The sequence below is a fragment of the Tiliqua scincoides genome, chromosome 2 (assembly GCF_035046505.1).
Source record: "Tiliqua scincoides isolate rTilSci1 chromosome 2, rTilSci1.hap2, whole genome shotgun sequence".
Classification (NCBI taxonomy): domain Eukaryota; kingdom Metazoa; phylum Chordata; class Lepidosauria; order Squamata; family Scincidae; genus Tiliqua; species Tiliqua scincoides.
Window position 1 is genome coordinate 125,851,416 of NC_089822.1, and position 20,855 is coordinate 125,872,270.

General features: G+C 45.1%; 1 protein-coding gene across 1 annotated transcript in view; it reads left to right on the top strand.

Annotated features, from left to right (window-relative positions):
- The first annotated feature begins 6,651 nt into the window (after nucleotides 1-6,651).
- The window catches only part of LOC136641814 (solute carrier family 26 member 10-like), a 29,323-nt gene continuing 15,119 nt past the window's right edge, over nucleotides 6,652-20,855 (top strand). Inside the window, exons 1-10 of the mRNA XM_066617853.1 lie at nucleotides 6,652-6,919; nucleotides 9,615-9,725; nucleotides 11,063-11,223; nucleotides 11,729-11,893; nucleotides 12,479-12,631; nucleotides 13,806-13,888; nucleotides 14,131-14,278; nucleotides 15,389-15,502; nucleotides 16,429-16,506; nucleotides 17,762-17,857. Coding sequence (XP_066473950.1) covers nucleotides 6,652-6,919; nucleotides 9,615-9,725; nucleotides 11,063-11,223; nucleotides 11,729-11,893; nucleotides 12,479-12,631; nucleotides 13,806-13,888; nucleotides 14,131-14,278; nucleotides 15,389-15,502; nucleotides 16,429-16,506; nucleotides 17,762-17,857 — 1,377 coding nt within the window. The remainder of the gene's footprint in view (nucleotides 6,920-9,614; nucleotides 9,726-11,062; nucleotides 11,224-11,728; nucleotides 11,894-12,478; nucleotides 12,632-13,805; nucleotides 13,889-14,130; nucleotides 14,279-15,388; nucleotides 15,503-16,428; nucleotides 16,507-17,761; nucleotides 17,858-20,855) is intronic.

Here is a 20,855-nt window from a genome sequence, read left to right on the forward strand (position 1 = left end):
ACAATGCAATCTCCTGAGCCTGCCAGTTTCACTGGAGAGCAAAATGAAGACAGTTGGGGGGGGGGCATGCAGAAAATGGTGCTGAGGTAGGCTAGAAAGGTACTTATAGGATTGCATCTGACAGCACAATATACATGTTTATTCCGAAGAATTTAATGGAGTTTATTCCCATAATAAATGGGGTTTATTCCCAATAGGGTTTATTCCCAATGCAAACCCATTGCATTCAATGGGGTTTATTCCCAGAAAAGTGTAATAGAATTGCAACCAAAGGGTCCAATCATACCCAATCATATCCAGCTTTCCAACCCTGATGCAACTGTGCCAACAGGGCACTTGTTGCATGGGCGTGGGGGCAGTTACAGATGCCTCCTTGAGATCAGAGCATATTTGTTCCCTTATTTCTGGGTTGCATTGCAGCTGGATCTGTGCTGGAAAGTTGGATAGGATTGGTTCCTAAGTCTTACAAGGCTGTATAGGCTGGCATCTGTATGTCGGCAGTTGAGGGTTGGTCTTCTCCTGTATTCTCTCAAGGGGCTGTGGTAACGTTTAAAATGTTATGTTATTTCCTTCTGAATGGTAGTAATTCAAGTTCACTGAAACATGGGAAGATTTAATATCAACAAAGCATATTAAAATTCATGTGTTACTTCGACCGCAGACTGTGTGGGGGCCAGATGTGTACAGAATACACACTTGATTCTGTCCAAATAATTCACAAGTTGCTGATGATAAATAAGAAAAAGAATTTCAAAGTATTGGGAGATGCAATAAACATGAGATTCTTCTTTAACAGTCAAAACCAACAGTGCATCTTCTACTGCCCCCCATCTCTCCTAAAAGGACCTATGGGGAAGGCTAGAGCTCAGGCGCCACTGACTGGCGTCATATGGCCATTCTGTCTGGGCCCCTGCCTGGCTCCTGCCAGACCCAGCAGCTTACCAGTGCTGTGTGCCCTCAACTTGCACCCAAGCAAATAATAGTTCTTGTGTTTGGTGTAGTAGAGCTGGGGAAGAAGGGGGAGTCAGAAAACCTGGGGACAGCCTGTGCTGAGCTGGGACTATGGGCTGCCCAAAGAAGCATTTATTTTGATAGCAGCTCTTGACCCAAGATGCTGTTTCAGTGAGAAGATTCTGTTTATGGAATGGGATTTGCTCTCATGCAGGTTACGCAAAGGCCAGACTGCACTGTAGGAGACAAAACAAGTTTCCAGGGGTAAAAGTGAGGACTTGGGTTAATAAACATGCTGCCCAGATTCTGAGGCCAAAAGGGTTAAAACATTGCAAAATATCTGCTTGAAAGAAACCCCGCATCCTTTCTTTTAGAAGGCATGTTGATATTACTGATCATGGATTAGACTTCCATTCATACATTTCATGCAGTTTTACTCGCACTGAGGTTCAGTAATTTGAAAGATGCTTTCAGTTCTTGTGATATTGACGGGGGGGGGGGGGGAGAGAGATTCCAATCTATGTCAGGGATTATGAGTTAGAAATTGGGATGCTGCTTAGTCCAGATTAATGATATTAAAATACAAGGCCCATGTAGCATTCTGGTTCTGTAATAATGCTGATGTTGGTTCCTGGTTTCCAGTTCGTTATTAATCACACAAGCAAAAAGCAGCATGTGCAGCCCAAATAAGGAACTAATGCCACTGCACCCCAAAATAAACTATGGGTACTCCATATCATACACCCTCGTTGCCAGATGTATAAGGAATCAGCCTGTCCCCAAGCGGTTTTTTTTTGGGGGGGGGGGGGGCTGTGCATTTGACACTATTTTGCACAAAAGCAAAACATTGGGCTAGACATAGTGCTAGACATAGTGCTATGTAATGACCAGGAGACTCTTTCCTATGAGACAAGTGGGTTTATGATTTGGGGTGATTCAAGACTTTTTCTGGGGTGTAATAATATTATTCTGTATTTATTCTGTAATAATTGAGTTTCCATAGCTCTCTCTTTCCCTATCTATTCTTCTTATAGGAAACCCCAGTATATCCCAGTATATGACTCAGTAGGAAAGAGATTTCACTGAGATACTTCAAAATCACCACCATTACAGAAGAACCACATGGCCAGGCAGAGACATTGTTTTGTGCAATGGTCATCTTCATTGCCTGGGTTCAGCATGAACAATTGTCCCTAGTTCATGTCCAATGAACCCACCTGGATACATCAAGGGCAACGTTCCCTGCTGTGTGGAGCTTGGCTAGGAAGGATCAGGGGATGGGTTGGGATGCCTAGGTGATCATAAAATTGCCAGTTGTGTAGGCAATGACCTAACTGAACCTAAGATATTTAAGTTCAACCCAAGGATATTTGGGTGTGTTCCAACCTGGTTCCCTCAAAGTACTTTGTTGTGTGGCCAGTCCCATGGTACTTTTCTGCGTTTGGAGAGGTATAACAGAGTCTGATGCTGGAGTAATAGGGAGCAGTGAGCTAGATGTGCAAGGGGATTATTTTGATTTCAGTGTTTGCCTGAAATCACATGCTTGTGTTTTTGTTAAGATCCACACCTAGGTACTTTCAAAGCCCAAGCTGTTGTGCACGTCTGCTTGTTATTTATTGTATTTCTTTATATTATTTCTTACCCAATAGACTCTGTACTGTTTTAATACTTTACCTGACTGCTGCCCAACGAACTCAGTCAGAGCTTTGCCTTACTGCCTTAAACCACTGGCTACATGCTATGGAATTCAGTTGGCTTTGGGAGAGCATCCCTGTAACTGGGAAGGAGGCTTTTGATGATGGTCTCTCCCTGGTTTGCCTTTGTCCTTGTGGTGGCAGCATAGACCCCATAGAGTAATCAGTTTGGACCCTGGGAAGGAAGAAGTCTGGGAGAAGGAAGGAGGCAGTGGCACCGGTGCTCTTCCCCCCTGATTACCACATCCCAGGTTCTTATGTATTAGCGTTGCCTGTGGGCACTCTGTGCTGAAGTGCATTGCACAATAACAGTATGTGGGGCCACACTGAATGCTTATGTGCCTGAAAGAGAACTGTCTTCCATTGATGGAAGCCTATGATATAGGGCAGGATCATAGGAGGCTGCCTTGTAAAACTGGACCATAGGACCATCTAAGTCAGTGCTGCCAACACAGACAGGCAGTGGTGCATCCGAGTTTTAGACAGGAATTTGGCTTTGTCCTACCTGGAAATGCCAGGTGAACCTGAGACTTTCTACATGCAAAGCATGTGTTGTACAACTGAGCTATCACCCTTCTATGTCCAAATTTATTTTGGGATGGAATGGCACCAATACTTGGTTTGTTATTTGGGTTGCTCTCAAAGCTCTCTGTGATGAATGGGGAACTGGGAATTGGGAGCTAGGCTCCAACTGCAGCATTGAATCGTCAGCATTCAGTACTCTTAGGTATACTGCCTTTAATCAACGGCATTTCATTCCTAGCTCACACAAAGCACTGATAAATCTATTTTCCATGAACTTACCTGACCCTTTCAAAAAAGCCGTATGCTCCTTGTTATCGCTACATCCTGTGTTACTGAATTCCATAAGATAATTACACACTGTGTGAAGGGGAACTTCCTTTAGTCTATTCTGACCCCTGCTGAGAGCCATTGTGGCATATTTGTAAGGTTGGGGTTGGACTAGGGAGACTTGAGCTGAAACTCCCTGCTGGCTATGAAGCTCACTGTGAGTCCTTGGGCAAATCACTATCTTTAACCTCCTTCACAGGTTTATTGTGAAGATAAGTGGGAACAAGCCCCACACATAGCTCCCTGAGGAAGACGAAGAGATGAACATGATACATAAAAAAAATAATGCCAATCATTTTAATTGGATGACCCTGACTTCTAGTGATTTGATAGCAAGTTAATTACTCTTAGAGCGCAATTCCGTGCCTGTCTATTCAGAAGTTAGGGCGCAATACTAGAAATAACTTGGGCGGTGCAAATCTCTTGCACCAGCCCAGGAGGGTCGCAAACATGCCATAAGGCATGTTTGCACCTCCTCGGGAAGAAGCTGCGTCGTCACACAAGCTGCACCGACACATGGAGACTGAATCCAGCCTCTGTGGCGGCTTCCCCACTGAGTCTCACCTCACAACGCAAGAGGAAAAGGTAGGCGGGGGGGCTGGGAGGAGGCGGGAGGGAGGTATTCCTGGGTGGGGGGAGGGCAGGCGGTGGGTGGTTCCAGGGGCGGGCAGGTGGGGAATAGCAGGCGGGCCTGGGATCCGGCGGTTCCCAGGGAGAATGAAGCGACTTCAAGCCACTCCGCACTCCTTGGACTCCTCAAGAGGTGGCGCAAGTCTGAGGAGACCCATAGGGTCCAGTGGCCCTTACCCAGGGGTAGGGGAAATGTTTCCCTTTGTCTCTGGCTAAGCCGCTTATGGCCACTAACCTGCACTGAATACAGCGCAAGCCTCTTGGCTTGCCTGTTCCAGCCCAGGATAGGATTGCGCCCTTAGTCTCATTATAGTCAAAGGGGCTTACTCCCAGGTAAGTGTGGATAGGATTGCAGCCTTAATTTCCACTCTCTACACATCATTTATGTGTTTATAACCCTCTACAACACTACCAGTTGTGAAGGTTGCCACAAGTACGTCGTCAGCAGGAGGGGGAGGCATTCCGTGTGGGAGTTACAATAACTGAAATCCACTGATTAGTGGCCCGATTAGAACAGATTTTCTGTGTTAGTTATGGGAGCTGTGGTATCTCTTCAAGTTATTACAGTAGAGTTACCAGGACTCAGGGTCTGGCCTTATAGTATTTTAGCTGTCTCCTCAAGATCTCCAAGAGAAGAGTAAAATCTAAGGGAGAGGAAATGGAACCAATGGTGGAGCAGACTGTTATTTATTGAGACCTTTTGCAGGTAGCCTTGCCCCTTAACCATCAGACCCCACCCCTGAATCACCAGGAACAGCTAGGTTCTCCCCTCTGACATACAGGTTCCACCCCGCCTTCACTAGGTGCTCTCCGCCCCTACCTGCCAAGCTCCACCCTTGTTGATTTGGCAGCCTGCCATGAAGGCAAAATCATAGAAGACTGTGGGCCCAATCCTATCCAACTTTCCAGCTCCAGTGTAGCCACAATGCAGCTTTGTGATATGGGAACACATGTTCCCAACCTTAAGAAGGCCCTAGTGACTGCCCCTCCACCACAAGATGCAGCACACACCCACTGGCACAACTGCACCAACACTGGAAAATTGGATAGGATTGAGCCCTCAGCCATTAATTACTTTGTGCGCTGTATTCAGCTTGGTGGACCAAGAGTTGCATAACACCAACATTTGAAAATGGCTTTTATGTTGTCTGATGAGCTGTGCAGAATCTCAAAATGCACATTGATATCCCATAGAGGTCCAACCTTGTTATACATGGATTTTTTATACACGGATTTGACTCAACACGAATGGCCACAACAAGTGCGAAGGAATGTGCTGATCCCTGGAGAAGGGGAAAAAATGCATCCCTTTAAAATCACAGTTTAAAAAACTGCTTTTCTTACTGTTGTAGAGACAGACATTCATGCAATCATTCCATTCTTCAGCTAAACCAGGCAAAGGCAAGGGGTCCTTTGCATTTCTAATTGCTGACTGCCTCTCTACAACAGTAAGTCAAGCTGTTTTTAAACCACAGTCGTAAAGAGACACACTTTTTTTAAAACTACTGTTATTGAACACATTTTATGGTATCAGCAGGGAGTTCCAGAATCAAACCCCTGCAGATGTTGAGGCAAGACCTTATTCCAATAGGAGCAATGGAGGGGTAAGAAACCTGAAGCGGGTCTTTAAATCTATTTTTCCATTGATTTTTTAATCAAGGATTTTTTTTAATTCACTAGGGCTTCTCAAACTGTGGGTCGGGACCCACTAGGTGGGTCACAAGCCCATTTCAGGTGGGTCCCTGTTCATTTCAATATTTTATTTTTAATACATTAGACTCGATGCTACCATGGTATGTGACTGCATTTGGGGAAATGTTACAGACTTGTACTTTTAACAAGCTACTATGTATATTCTTTTAACAGTGATAGTAAATGGGACTTACTCCTGGGTAAGTGTGGATTGCAGCCTAGGATTGTGAGAAATTTTGCTGCTTGATGATGTCACTTCCGGTCATTACATCAATTCCGGTGGGTCCTGACAGATTCTCATTCTACAAAGTGGGTCCCGGTGCGAAATGTTCCGGAACGGACCCTCAGTGGATAACAAGGGATAGCCTGTATTTTGAATATACCCACATATTGAACATCATGCTACAAATGAGGAATACAGTGTTTGAATTGGCCCGTGATTTTTTTTGACAGTAAAGCAATAATACCGATAATAAATAATCCAACAACTTCATAAGAACAGGAAGGTGCTTCTGATGAGAAGCAGAGAAAATGCAAGGATAAGAGACTGACGCTTGTGTTGAAATAAGTTTATTAAAAGTGCTACAAAGTTCTTTGTTAAGAGAAAAAAAGGAAAGCTGCCTGACGCTCAGAGAAGCATTGGAGTCTCTCCCTGCCCTATATCTGACCCTTAGCACCCTGAGCTTCCTCCCCCTTCCTGTCCAGACCCACATTCTGCTTCCCTGAGGGAGGAGAATCCCAGCTCTCTGAGCCTTGCAATTGGACAGGAAAGTTGAGCTCAGCCAGGGATAAAAGGTGACAGGGAGCATCCTGCCTGCCCACAGCCTTCAGTATGAGGAGCTTGGCCTTGTACCGGGGCATCTACACAGAGGAGCGCTTCCAGCAGGTCTATGGTGCACCTCCAGAGCCAGAAAGCAGCCTGGCAGGGATGCTGAAGGGCAGGCTGTCCCACGGCTGCCGGTGGTCCAGGGCTGCTGCCTTGCACTTCCTTCAGTGCAGGCTTCCCATTGCAAGGTGGTTGCCCAGGTATCAGCCCAAGAAGTGGCTTCTGGGGGACGTGGCAGCAGGACTAACTGTGGGCATTGTGCACATCCCACAAGGTGAGTTTGTGTGTGCCTGTGTGCATGTATGTGCACACGCATGTGTGTATCTGTCTGTGTTAAGATAGTGCTGAAATAAATGCCTGTGGCGATCCCTTTGGGAAGACATGTCTCAGAACAAAAAGTGTGAGGAAGAAGATTGTCCTTTTCTGAATGTCACTTTGCCGGAGAATTGTCTGATGGGAAGTACCTGCTCGAGTGGGGCAGCAAAAGGGGTAACATTGGGGGATCGGGGAGAGGTCATATGTCATTCCTAGGCACTATCCCTGCTCCACATGTGCCCCTGTATTTATAATCTCCCCGTCCTCCCATGTCTCCCTTGTTCTCTTGCCTATTGGTTCTAATTCTCCTCTTCCTAGTCTGCCTTAGCTACCAGATTTCTTCATCCCACCTTCAGGATCTTTAGAGACTTACAATCTCTCCCCCTCCCTGACTTTGTTATCTCCCTTGCCCCACTGGATACATGTATGCCCTTATTTTCCACGGGCTGTTCCATTCCCACTCTACCCTCCAACTCTTTCTGGGAATTGGAACCCTCCTTCCTATAGACAAATTTCCAATGCTTGCCTTTCCCCCCTTCTTTCTCTCTAGACTTCCGCTGATTCCAAATGCTGTAATTCTCCTGATTTCTGTCTGCTTTCCCTGCAATTCCACCTGCTTCCCCAAACACCCCCTTCACTTACTTTCAGATCCTTGATCAATCTTGTTATGTAACTTCCTTTTGAATGCTCTGCAGGCATTTATATGCCCTGTTTCTCCACTTACTGCTTCAGTGCTGTCACAATCCTATGCATACTCACCTGGGAATAAACCCCACTGAACACAGTGAAACTTACTTGTGAGTAAACACACATAGAATTGGGCTGCCGGTGTTGCTGCAGGAATTGTTCTCTCAAATCTCCCTGTCTCTTTTGCTGGACCCAGGAGGTAGAGGCTATGAGGTAGAGGAGAAAGGGAGGAAAAAACAAAAAACAAAAACTCAGGTCTTGGATGTCTTTCCGCTCTGGAGGCCCCTGGTTGGAATCATTCCCTGCCTGGCCTTGTTAAGGTGGAGCCTCACTTACTCCATTGCCAGCCCAGGTATAGGCAGCTCTGCCTTAACAGTGCATGCATCAGTGAGTTCCTGATCAGGGCATCTGGTTACATATTCTCCGCTTTTTGACAGAAGAAAAGGAGGACATTTCGGGGTGGGAGTGGTGGTGGGGGGTTCCATCCCACCAAAGAATCTCTGTTGTATTCATTTCAAAACGTATTTTTTGGGGGGAGCCCTCTTTCAGGATGAGATGGCATCAAATCCTCTGTTTTTATTTGTCACACCCTGTTTTGCTCCAAAAACAGTAACTATTTTCAGAATTTAAAACTGCATAACATAGCAGTGGTATTGTGAGATCCAGCTCCTAAGAGTGCTTCCAAGATGGAGAGGTCTGGAGCATTCAGTGTACCTGGTATCTGCTAGCCATGCAGGGACTACAGTAGTTCCTTTGAGGGGCTACACTGCACATTGTATCAACAAATTCTCAGTTCGGACCTTATTTTTGATTTTCAAGTTAAATAGCAGCTGAGGTGTATGTACTTCATAGCATGTGTGTGTGTGTGTGTGTGTGTGTGTGTGTGTGTGTGTGTGTGAGAGAGAGAGAGAGAGAGAGAGAGATCAGAATTGGGACTGCAGCATGTGGGAAGAGAGCATTAACCCTTTTCCCACTCTACTGCACTCCCAATTAAACTTGCATCTCTGAAGCTATTAGTCCTAAAAGGGATGCTTCCTTTGGCACAATGTTCATCATGCCCACAGGATTGTGAGAAAGGGTTAAAAACCCTTCCCCACGTTCTACAGCTCCAATCCTGATTGAGGGGGGGACTATTTAATCTGAAAAAATCCATAAGAGATCAATGGACAAGGTCAGATGATCATTGACAGGCCCTACACAATAAAAAACGTATGAACTTCCTCCACATTATGCCGGATTCTACAAGGTTAGGTACCTTTGTAGGTACCTCTTTCTTGTCCAGCATTTGCCACCCTTGTCATACCCAAAATTTGTGGCCTCAAGCAGTGCCTTATTCTTTAATTGGCATTGTGCTACTTGCTTCCTTTTTCTAGAGATTCCCCTTTCCTCTACTTCCTGTTTAGCAGGAAATTTGGTTGCCATCTGAACCTTGCCCAAATAAGAGTGACGATATTATACCAGCCAAATAGATACTGTCAGTGTGCAGTTTTTTGGCATTTGGAACTCACAAGAGGAAAAGTATCTGGGAGGAGTTTGATTAGGAGTGGAGAAATGTTCTGTGAAAGGGTTAAGTGCCCTACTATCACTAGGAAAATCTTCACCTTAGGAGGAGCCTTCAAGATGCTACTTTTGATTAGGAAAAGTAGTTGCTGGGGACAAATATGTCTGATGTGTAGCTAGGCCCTCAATGCATACTAAATCTGATGCAAATATCGTATCCTGTTGTTTGCATGGGTATAGTTGGAAGAGCCAGTATGGTGTAATGGTTTGTGTGTCCAACCAAGGAGGCCTGGTTCACCAACTTTAGTGGGGGGATCTTCAGCCAGTCACTTAGCTTAGCCTACCTCATGGGGTGTTGTGAAGAAAAGGGGGGGCGCATGTGACCATTCTCCTTCATGAGGCCCTTGGAAGAAGAGTAGGATCTAAATGTAATAAACTATGATGTGCTCTTTCTGCTGATCTTCCAGGAATGGCCTTTGCTCTGCTCACCTCAGTGGCACCCATCTACGGGCTCTATACTTCATTCTTCCCTGCCCTGCTGTATATGCTCTTTGGGACTGGGCACCATGTATCCACAGGTGAGTGTACCATTGGACTCAGTTGGGATGTAACGACCACACTAGGCTCTGCGGTCCATTTTCTTGGGCTTCCTCTTGGCTGTAATGCTTTTCCAGTGATTTACCTTCATAAAATCCAAATAACGCTAATAATTAATGAGTTAGAGGTATGAAGGGCAGGCCTAAGTCCACCCAGTACCAGAAGTGGCATGCCAACTGCTCCCCCTCATTACCTGGTGATATGCCAGCCTCTGCTGCTCCCACTCACTTATTGAGTTATAGTTAGAGAAGGAAGAGTTAGAGAAAGATGAAGCAGAAGAAGTGTGGAGGACGAGAAAATGAGAGGCAGCGAGTGATGAAGACTCTTTACCTCACCATTCTGCGCTCCTCCGTACTGCCTTGTCAGTTCTATCCCCTGCTTCCTTTTCTAATCCAGGAAGCGGTAGAAGGGGGAAGAGCATTGGAGGTGAAAGGGAGACAGAGGTTATTTCCCCCCCCCCCCCAATCTGCTGATCTGAAGCATCCACCTCAGTTGGCCTCATGATGGCCTCAGTTGGCTGGTCCTGCAGATGTGGTACTTGCCTAGAAAGTTTCTTCGGTAGCTCTGATTGCAGAAAATGAAAAGCCAATATGTACGACTTGAGACATTTATTTTTGCTATATGGAACCATAGAATCATACAGTCAGAGGGGGCCTTCAATGCCATCTAACCCAACCTTCTGCTTGAAGCCAGAAATCATAAGAACATAAGAACATAAGAACAGCCCCACTGGATCAGGCCATAGGCCCATCTAGTCCAGCTTCCTGTATCTCACAGCGGCCCGACAAATGTCCCAGGGAGCACACCAGATAACAAGAGACCTCATCCTGGTGCCCTCCCTTGCACCTGGCATTCTGACATAGCCCATTTCTAAAATCAGGAGGTTGCACATGCACATAATGGCTTGTAACCCGTAATGGATTTTTCCTCCAGAAACTTGTCCAATCCCCTTTTAAAGGCGTCCAGGCCAGATGCCATCACCACATCCTGTGGCAAGGAGTTCCACAGACCGACCACACGCTGAGTAAAGAAATATTTTCCTTAGAGCATCTCCAAAAGGTGCTTATCAAGCCTCTGCTTAAAGACCACCAGCAAAGGCGAACCCAACATATTCCATGGTTTCATGGATCAGTTTCATTGCTGAACCACTCTTAGCATTAAGAAATATCTGTTGATAGTCAACCAGAATCTCCACTCCTGCAGTTTAAGCCCATTATCAGCATCCAGTACATGCTAAGAAAGGATAGTTGTGGGGTGGGGGAGTTACACAGAGATTAATCACTTCCTCTCTTTCCCCCCCCCCTCCCTATTCACCCAGGCACCTTTGCTGTGGTCAGTCTAATGACAGGCTCTGTGGTGGAGCGTTTAGTTCCTGTCCCTCAGCAGTCTAATGGCACAGGACCTGATGAAGAGGCTTTGCTGGAGGGACAGCGCATTGGTGTGGCTGCTGCCATGGCCTTCCTTGTGGGGCTTCTCATGGTGAGTCAGAGGGTGCTGTTGGGTCTCCTTGGGTTTACGCAGGTTCCTAGAAGTCTAGCAGAGCAAGCAAGAAAGGCCCTCTCTGATTATACACAGGAAGCAATTTGGTGCGATTTCTGTTATTTTTATCATTTATTCTAATGTCTCTCTCCCTGTGAGTGTGTGCTACTTTGAATATTTTGTTTTGCCTTTGCCAATCATGGCATTATATAGGTCACTGAAACCCTGTGGACTGATCACTGACATTCTTATTCAGTCACTCCTTTGGCTTCTGAGGTTTCACACTTAGCCCCATACTTTCAAATATTTCTCTCTGCCACCATAAGGACTAGAAACTTCCTTAAATATTGAAAACTGAGGTTCTCAGGAAGCCGAACTCTGCACTCAGTAGCACATCCTACGATTTTTCTGCATGCTTCTGGCATCTCAGCAGATGTGCAGTCCTAATTCTGAAAACATCTGTGTTCCATGGAACTAGTGCTGATATTTTCTCTTTCCTCCAAAGATACTGATGTTTACACTGCACCTGGGGTTCCTCTCCACTTATCTCTCTGAGCCTGTCATCAAGGCGTTCACCAGTGGTGCTGCTTTGCATGTGGTGGTGTCTCAGCTCCAGAGCCTACTGGGCCTACCCCTGCCCCATCCTGGTGGCTACTTCACAATCTTCAAGGTATGCATCTGAAGGAGGGCCCACTCCTCAGAACCTGTGGTCCTATGCAGAACCACATTCTGGGACTACACATATCTCTTCTAAAGGTTGGCAACCTTCACTCTCGCAAGACTATGGTATAAGCCTACAGCACCCGGTATTCCCAGGCAGTCTCCCATCCAAGTACTAACCAGGCCTGACCCTGCTTAGCTTCCAAGATCAGACGAGATCAAGCATGTTCAGGGTGCCTTTTGTATTCCTATTCCTGGAATCATCTGTAGTAAAAGAGACATTTTGCTTTTCTGGGCTAGCATGAATATACATTTTCTTATAGTGGGGAACATGGCACTTGCTTCTGTCTCTGTTTCTCTGGTAATAGCCATGGTATTCTGAGGGCACTTTTTGACAAGCAGTTTTGTGGGTGATGGAGCAGGCAAGCTGCCAGGGCCCAAGTCAATGACTGTTCCAAGAGTGCAGGAAGCCTGGCTATTTCCTCTTCCCAGGTTGCTAAGGGTATTCCATTCTGCTCCTTTTAACAGAAGGCTCGGCTGTCCTTTGTCAACACCATATCTGCTGAGGTGCTCATGTTTGTGCATTATTCTCTAGACACTGGCATCTGTGGTGGAAACCTTGCCTTTAACCAACATCGCCGAACTGCTTATCTCAGGCTTCTGCTTGTTTGTACTGGTACCCATCAAGGAGATCAACAACCGCTATCGTAGCCAGATGTGGATCCCCATCCCCGGAGAGATCATCATGGTATGTACAGGGCCGTAGCCAAGCCTTATCTTTCTGTATCCAAACACAGGATGGCCTGTGCAGAGGAAATCTTAAATTATGCATATTTCTCCTCCCTCCAAACTACACATCCAAAATGGAAGAAAACCATGCTCGTGAAAGTCTGTATTGACCCTGATCCTTATAATCCTGCCCACCTTTCTGCTTTCTTTGCCTATTTGACAGTTGACCACGACAATAAGCCCAGTTTATTTCGTCACGAGTACAAAAATTGTGCATGGGTACATCTGTTCTTAGCGGACTATCAGACTCTACCACTACTGCTGCCCCATAGCTTCATCCTTAAGCAATTCTATTTTCAGGAGCGTATGTTTTGTGAAGGATATCTCCTTCAGAAGGATGTTTGCCTTTTTCAAATCAACCCTACCTACCTAATCTGACTGGTGCAGAAAGGTTCCTTTGTTCATACAAATCAGCCTGGAGACACCTGGGTTTTCTTCCGTTTTGGACAGATAGGAGATGTTTCTTTGTCATGAGGGATATTTGAGAGAGAGGGTGATATAAATAATAATAATAATAATAATAATAATAATAATAATAATAATAATAATAATAATACAGGTATTTATATACCACCTTTCTAGGTCCTCAGATTTTTCCTCAGACTTTATTCAAGGCGGTTTACATAGGCAGGCTAATTTAAATCCTGTAGGGATTTTTACAATTGAAAGAAGGCTCTATCTTTCAAGAGCTACAACAATTCAGATGTTTCGTTCTGATCTGGCCTCCATCCTGGCCTCCATCCTCTCATGCTCAGAGCAGATGGAATAACTCAGCTCAGCTTGTCAGCTGCTTCAAGGTCGCACGATGCCAGTGGCCTCGAACTGGCGACCTTTGGATGTTATCTTCAGGCAAACGGAGGCTCAACCCTCTAGACCAGACCTCCTGCCAGTACTCCAGTACTGAGAGCAAATTCCTGAACTGATCAAGTGCCTAGAAGCACCTGTTCCTTAACTGAAAGTGTGTCCCGTACCCCAAGCCATTATTTTACACCCAATTCCCATTGATGGATCTTGGGGATTCTAATAAAACAACAAATTTGCTTATTCAAGCTTGAAGTCTGCCCACTTCTGCTTCCCCAGGTGATGTACCATACACTTTGGATTGACCTCTTGTATTTGTCACTCATTGATAGGTACTGCTAGCCACAGGTATCTGCTTTGCTTCTTCCCTAAACACTCACTACAATGTGCAGATCGTTGGACATCTCCCAGCAGGGTAAGAACCTCACTCTCTCTTTTTCCTTTGTCTTCCCCATTCAGTAGACTGACTACGGGCAAAGTCACTGCTACCCTGTTGGCATGAGAGTGGCAGTGCAGCTTCTTGGCAAGGCCTGACCTGACTGGTGTGGGAATAACACTTGAGGGCTGGTCCCGGGGTGAGTGGAGGGGAAGGGAGTGGCAGGGAGTGCTCTCTGCCCCACCCCACAGTGATTCCCATTCCACCATTCTTTCATGCAGGTTCCCACAGCCCCAGCTCCCAGCACTGCATCTGCTGCCCCAAGTGCTGGGTGACACGGTGGCTCTCACTTTCGTGGCCTACGCCGTCTCAGTGTCCCTGGCCATGATCTACGCTGAGAAGCACCACTATGTCATTGATCCCAACCAGGTGTGTGCCCAGCCTTGACAGCTAGGGTCTCCTCAGGGTGGGGTGGTAGAGCCTGGACACACCCAGCCACAGATGCACCCCCAGATTGCTTGTCATGCCTACCTCCCCTCCCCTGTGCCCAGTAGGAATCAGCTTCTCCTGGAGCCTCTTTTCTTGAAACTACTTCAGGGTAGAAATCCATTAACATACTTTGGAAGGATAATTTGACTACCCAACAAGGATTGGTCTTTGATTCATAATTCTTGGAGAGGCAGGAAAAAGAAGAGCCACACATTAATGGGACTTCAGCTTTGTAGGCTGGTCACAAATTATATGATGCTGCATATGGGATCGCCAATGCTAGGGAATAGAGGAGCAATGGTGGCATCAGGGGTTGATCAGGTTGGGCGCAACCTAAAGGCCCAGACCTATCGGACAGCTGACCCCTGAACCATCAGCGCTGATGGCAGTGCTAGCCCCCAAGCATCCCGTCAGGGGGGCAGGGGCATTGTAGGAGTGTTGCCTTAGGGCCCCCAGCAAACTGGTACTGGCAGTGGCACAGATCATAATAAGATACTGAGACAGAGCAGCTCCCTTATTCTTTCCACACGCTTTTACTTGTTTACAAGCTTTCATTTGGGGAGTAGAAATGCAGGGCAGTGTGTATCTATTCTCTTGATCCCACTGCCAATTTTCTACACCCTTTCAAGGCAACACACACCTCAATTTGGGAATTTTGTCTGAACATTTTCTAGAGATGAACCTTATGCACCCCTCCCTATTTCATTGCAGAGGAAGTACAGCTAAACTGACATACCTTTCAGTACTTCCACTGCTACCGCTCTCTCTTGTAAGTGAACTCTTGGAACTGCACTTCTACTAGGTGTTTATAGAAATCTTTGTGAATTCCCAGTACATTCGCTAAGGTGCATTGTGCAGGGTTCTTGGGAGTATGGAGTGGGGAAGCCATTAAAATAAACCAGTTTAAAGCAGCCCTCTGTGATAGATGCAGATCAAGAGTTCTTCCCTTGTTTCCTTTCTTTATTCCCCTTGAGTCAGGACAGCTTCAATCAGATAAGAACCTGTTCTCTTCCCCCCCCCCCCATCTTACCTTCCTGTCTTCTCTCACAGGAATTGCTGGCCCATGGTCTTTCAAACCTAGTCTCCTCCTTGTTCACCTGTTTTCCCAGTTCCGCCACACTGGCTACAACCAACATCTTGGAGAGTGCTGGTGGATATACACAGGTATAAGCAGATGCCTTGTTGGGAGCATTTTGGCAACAAAACTTGCCTTGTGTAGCACTATACAGTGCACTTGGTGTTGCTTCTTAGGAACTGGGGACAAGGGACCTACTGCTGTAGAAAGAAATGGAAGGACAAGGCAGTGAGGAAAGAAAGTTGGCTGCAGCAGGAAAGAAGTGGTTGGGGCTAGAGCTGGGTGTGAGACACAAAACAACAGCCTACTGCAATTGTGGAATCCAACTTTTTTCTGACCAGACTCTGGTGCCTTTAACAGCTGTAGGATGAGCAGAAATTCAGCAAGAAACTGTTTTCCCAGGATGGGGATACAAATGTAAGAATATAAAAAACTTCCAGTTCCTGGGTTTCTGCTTGTGGTGCAGCTGTTGAAGGCAGTGGGGCCCTGTCAGAAAAGAAACAGCCGTGAAAGCTAGTTCCAACCTGGACTCTGAAAACTGTGAATAAAGTGGCTACCTTTTTCAGGACAGATGCTCTGTATCCTTAACGGGCAGAAATCAACAGGCATAGCCTTTTCAATCACAGATTTCGCCATGCTGGGAAACATGTTTTCCCAACTTACTTCTGAGTAGACCCGGTTAGGATTGTGCCCTAAGTCAATTAAAAGGTGTCAGCTAGTTAGAGGAGGCTGTGAGCTTTGAGAGCTAATTGACATGGCCATAGGAAAAGTAGGAGTTGAGATGGAGTAATGCTAATGCTGTACTTATTGACTTTTCTGGGTAAAGGATAAATTTTTGCTGAATTTCTCCTCTTCGGTTTATTTAGCATAATAGTGAATACAGACCTACTTGTTTGTTCAGTATTACTAGTGCCCTTTTCTAGTTCACTGGTGCTATGTTCTATTAAGGAAGTGTGATGTTGCTTGCCTCAAAATGGCCCTGATATTATTACTTTCCTTCCTTCCTTCCCTACAGCTCTCAGGCCTCTTCACTAGCGCTGTGGTCTTCGTTGTGCTAATGTGGATCGGCCCACTCTTCTACTACTTGCCCAAGGTAAACCATCGGGGAATGGGGGATAGGAATAATCTAGAGTGCAGTTCATTATCCGCATTCAACCCTGAAGCAAAAATAAATTGTCTGTAAATTATGTGCATTAACTATATACATGCAGCTTTGTTCAGTTTTTGGTCATCTATTCTGAGTGTAGGTTTGCGGTTCCCTTGGTAGAAAAGTTTCTTTTAACTTTTTTTTTTTTAATGTAAAAGTGTGGCTCCCTGACATGAGGTAGGACACACATGCATACACTAATTAAACAGCTTCTACACAAGCCATTTGATCCAGAATTATCATCTTTCATTCAATCACTTTTTATGGCAAAGCCAGATAATATCACCATCAGCTCTTTCCATTCCAATGTTTTCTGTGTTATTCTTCCATCTTTTCTCAAAGTTGATTTGTAGCAATTTTCCCCTTTAATACCCAATTCCAATGTCAATCTTTCCAGAGTGAATTGTTACAGCACTGTTAGACTTACGCAGGTTGACTGTGCCTTTAGTTGTGGCTTCTGCTTCTAATTGCTTCCTGTTCAGCACTGCCAAAGCATTTGCGGTGATATAGTATCTAGTTAGTTCAGTGGTTCCCAACCTCCTGTCCCTTTTAACACGTTTGGAACCTGATGGAGGACCCATAGGTGACAGCTGGGAATCATTGAATTCGTTCCTGTGCCATGCGGGTCCGGGGGCTTTAATTACAGGTTTCTGCTCACCTTTTTTTCCTCTTTTATTATTTTGCAATTAAAAAGAGAAAAGAAACAAATGGCGAGAAGAAAAGCAGAATCCCCTCTGAACAAGAAGCAATAATTGGGGTACAAGCAGCAAGAAGGAAGCTTCTAATTAAAATCATTGTTGACGGGACTGAGGGCCCAATCCATGCAGTGTGATACCTGACATACCTGACATACCTGAGGCGCAGGTATCTCACTGCGCCTCAACACGCCTTAAGTACTCTTGGACAAGCCTTAAGAAATCAATGCCTTGCGTGCACCTATCTCTGGTTAGGACTGTGTTGTATTTGCACTGAGTACTGATGCAAGAAAGAAGGAACTGTAGCATAATTTCTTAACATTTGACTTTGAATTCCTTCATGTAAGTCCTCAAGACTTGTTTAATTAGGTGGCCATAATTGACCCAAAATGAAAGTACCACATGACCCCTTCCACCATACCCACCACCAATCTTCCCCTGTCTTACCAATGAACAATGAGTTCCAGAGTCTTATATCTTGTACCTGGTTTCTCTTTCTCATCTAGGCTGTCCTGGCCTGTATCAATGTCACCAGTCTTCGCCAGATGTTTCTCCAGTTCCAGGATCTGCCTGAGTTGTGGAGGATCAGCCACATTGACTTTGTAAGTAGTGACAGCATCTGGGAATGACCCAATTTCTTACTTGATGGTTAGAAATGAAGCACTAATTTGTTTGTTCCCTACCAAAAACAGTTTATGTCGTAGCTGAGTTTGTGCAACGGGAGTAGATGACTCATTTATTTTGTTCCATTTATATGTTCCAAAGTCAGATGATCTTTTAATTAGGACCATAACAAGGTATTAAACATCAAGCCTACAGGATTCTTCATCAGTCTAGGATGGTCATCAAAAGAAGAGGGGAAATAGTGGGGGCATGTTATAGGTTCCCAAGCAGTCTGCAGTTTGTGAAATCAAAACTTGCAGTTTAGGAGGCTTTCATGTAGACTAGAATCAGTACCTCAGAGTGGTTTCACATGGACACAGCCACAGGCCCGTAGCCAGGATTCTAGAGGTAGGAGGGCAACAATTTTTTCAAAGGGGGCAATTATGTCAGGTATCTATACTGGTGTGCAAAATGAAGGATAAGTATGGAGAAACATCAAAGACGCAGAACTAACCCAAATTTCATTAGGAGGAAATATTTTGGGTTTTTTGTTGTTTTTTTTTTAAAGATGCATTCATTATCTGTAAAGCAATTTAACAATGATCTGCATAGAATAAATGCATCTCTGTATGCAATGTAAAATCTATTTGTCTACACAGAAACAACATGCAACGTGTCCTTTCATTTTGGACACCAGTGCAATACACAGACTTGCAACACTTGCAAGACTTGTGCTGGTTTTGACCTTTAAAGCCCTATACTGCTCTGGGCCAGGATATCTTAGAGACCGCCTACTCCCGTACAATCCGGTCCGCCTTCTCAGGTCATCAGAGAAGGCCTTTTTGCAAGTGCCGCCACCCAAGGAGGTCCGGGGGGCGGCTGCAAGAAATAGGGCCTTCTCGGTAGTGGCACCAACATTATGGAACTCCCTTCCCCTTGACTTGAGAATGGCTCCCTCTCTTGAGAGTTTTCGGCGAGGCCTGAAAACACTGTTGTTTAAACAAGCCTTCTGATTTCTGGCCTTCTTAACTTTTTTATACATCTTTTAGTTTTACAGGCTTGATTCCTCAGTGATCTGCTCTTTTACTCTGTCTTTTAATCTGACTACTGTTTTTATGGCCTCTGTAGTGTGTTTTTAAATGTTTTTATCTGCTATGTATTAATGTTTTTAAAATCTGTTTTTTTTTAATATGTTGTTAGCCGCCCTGGGTCCCGTTAGGGAGAAGGGCGGGATAAAAATAAAGTTTTATTATTTATTTATTAACACTGCAAAAGTAAAACATATTACGATGATACAGGTAGTATTTACTTGCATTGAAAGCCTTTCATTTGCTGATGACAAAAGTAAATTTACTTTACCTAAAAGCAAGAGGAAAGATATTGAAGTAAAATATAGCAGCGCCATGGAACATTAGTTTTTTACATTATTCATTACTTTTAAAAAGCAAGATACAGAAGATTTGAAACTACCTAGTAGAGCTGAATTCTCCTATCTTTCTGAGAATTGAATCTTCTTAGAACCTTTTCCACACTTAAATTCTTGGTTCTCTTTAGCTCAAAAGCTAGGCATACTAAATTAGCCATTCTTGAGTGAGACATTGGTAGTCTTTGAGGTCTGTTAATTCGTGTAAGCACTGAGGTCGATTCACAAACTGCTGTGCTACGAGGGTCGCCCAGAAAGTAATGCACCACATTTTTTTTCTTCAACAATTATTTATTGAACACAATGAAACTTACACACAAGAAAGAATGATGTTTCTTCTAACTCCCTATTTTTCCACGTAATCTCCGTCCAGTTGTATGGCCTTCCTCCAGCGAGACACAAGGGCATGTATGCCCTGTCGGTACCACTCCTTGTTCTGGTCACGAAGCCATTTCTGCACTGTGCGAATCACCTCTTCTTCATCCTCAAAATGTCTTCCGCGAATGGCATCCTTTAATGGCCCAAATAAGTAGAAGACTGAGGGAGCTAGGTCAGGGCTGTAGGGTGGATGGGGTAACACAGTCCAACCCTGTTTAGTGATGTGTTCCGAAGTTCTCAAACTTGTGTGAGGCCAAGCGTTATCATGTTGAATCAAACATTCACCTGGGTTGTTATGGCGCCGAAGTCGCTGGAAGCGCTTCTTGAGTTTGGTTAATGTCTTCACATAAGCTTCAGAATTAATGATGCTGCCTCTTGGCATCACATCAATGAGTATGACACCCTCACAGTCCCAAAACACAGTGATCATGACCTTACCGGCGGAAGCAGTTGCTTTGAATTTTTTCTTCTGTGGAGATTGAGGATGACGCCATTCCATCGACTGTCGTTTTGTTTCGGACTCAAAATGGTGAACCCAGGTTTCATCACCTGTCACAATCCTGGATAAGAATGCTTCCCCCTCATCTTCAAAACGTTTCAGCAACTCAGAAGAAATGTTTTTTCTGAGAGATTTGTGGTCCACCGTAAGACAGCGCAGAACCCATCGTGCACACACTTTTGAGTAATCAAGAGCACGGATGATTGCATCCACACTTCCTTTGCTGATTGACAGCTTCAGCGCCAACTGCCTAGTCGTTATGCGTCGGTCCTCGCGAATGAGCACATCAGCAAGCTGCATCTTGTCAGGTGTGACAGCCGTGGATGGCCGCCCCAAACGCTGCAAATCTTGGAGCTCTGCCGAACCGCCTTCTAATGGCCTCACCCTCTGTGCCCAGCGACTAACCGTACTTCTGTCGACTGCAGATTCTCCATAAACTGTACACAAACGTTTGTGAATGTTCCCAACAGTTTCTTTCTCCGCAGTGAGAAATTCAATGACGACACGTTGCTTGTAACGTACATCACTTACAGACGCCATTTCGAAACACTGCTGCAGCTACGCTATCTGTCTGAAGAAACCAAAAATTTGTTTGCGCACTCCTGAAAATTCAAATAATGTATATCTAAAGTTTCGCATTCGTACCATTACTGTAGGCTGAGAAAAAAAATGTGGTGCATTACTTTCTAGGCAACCC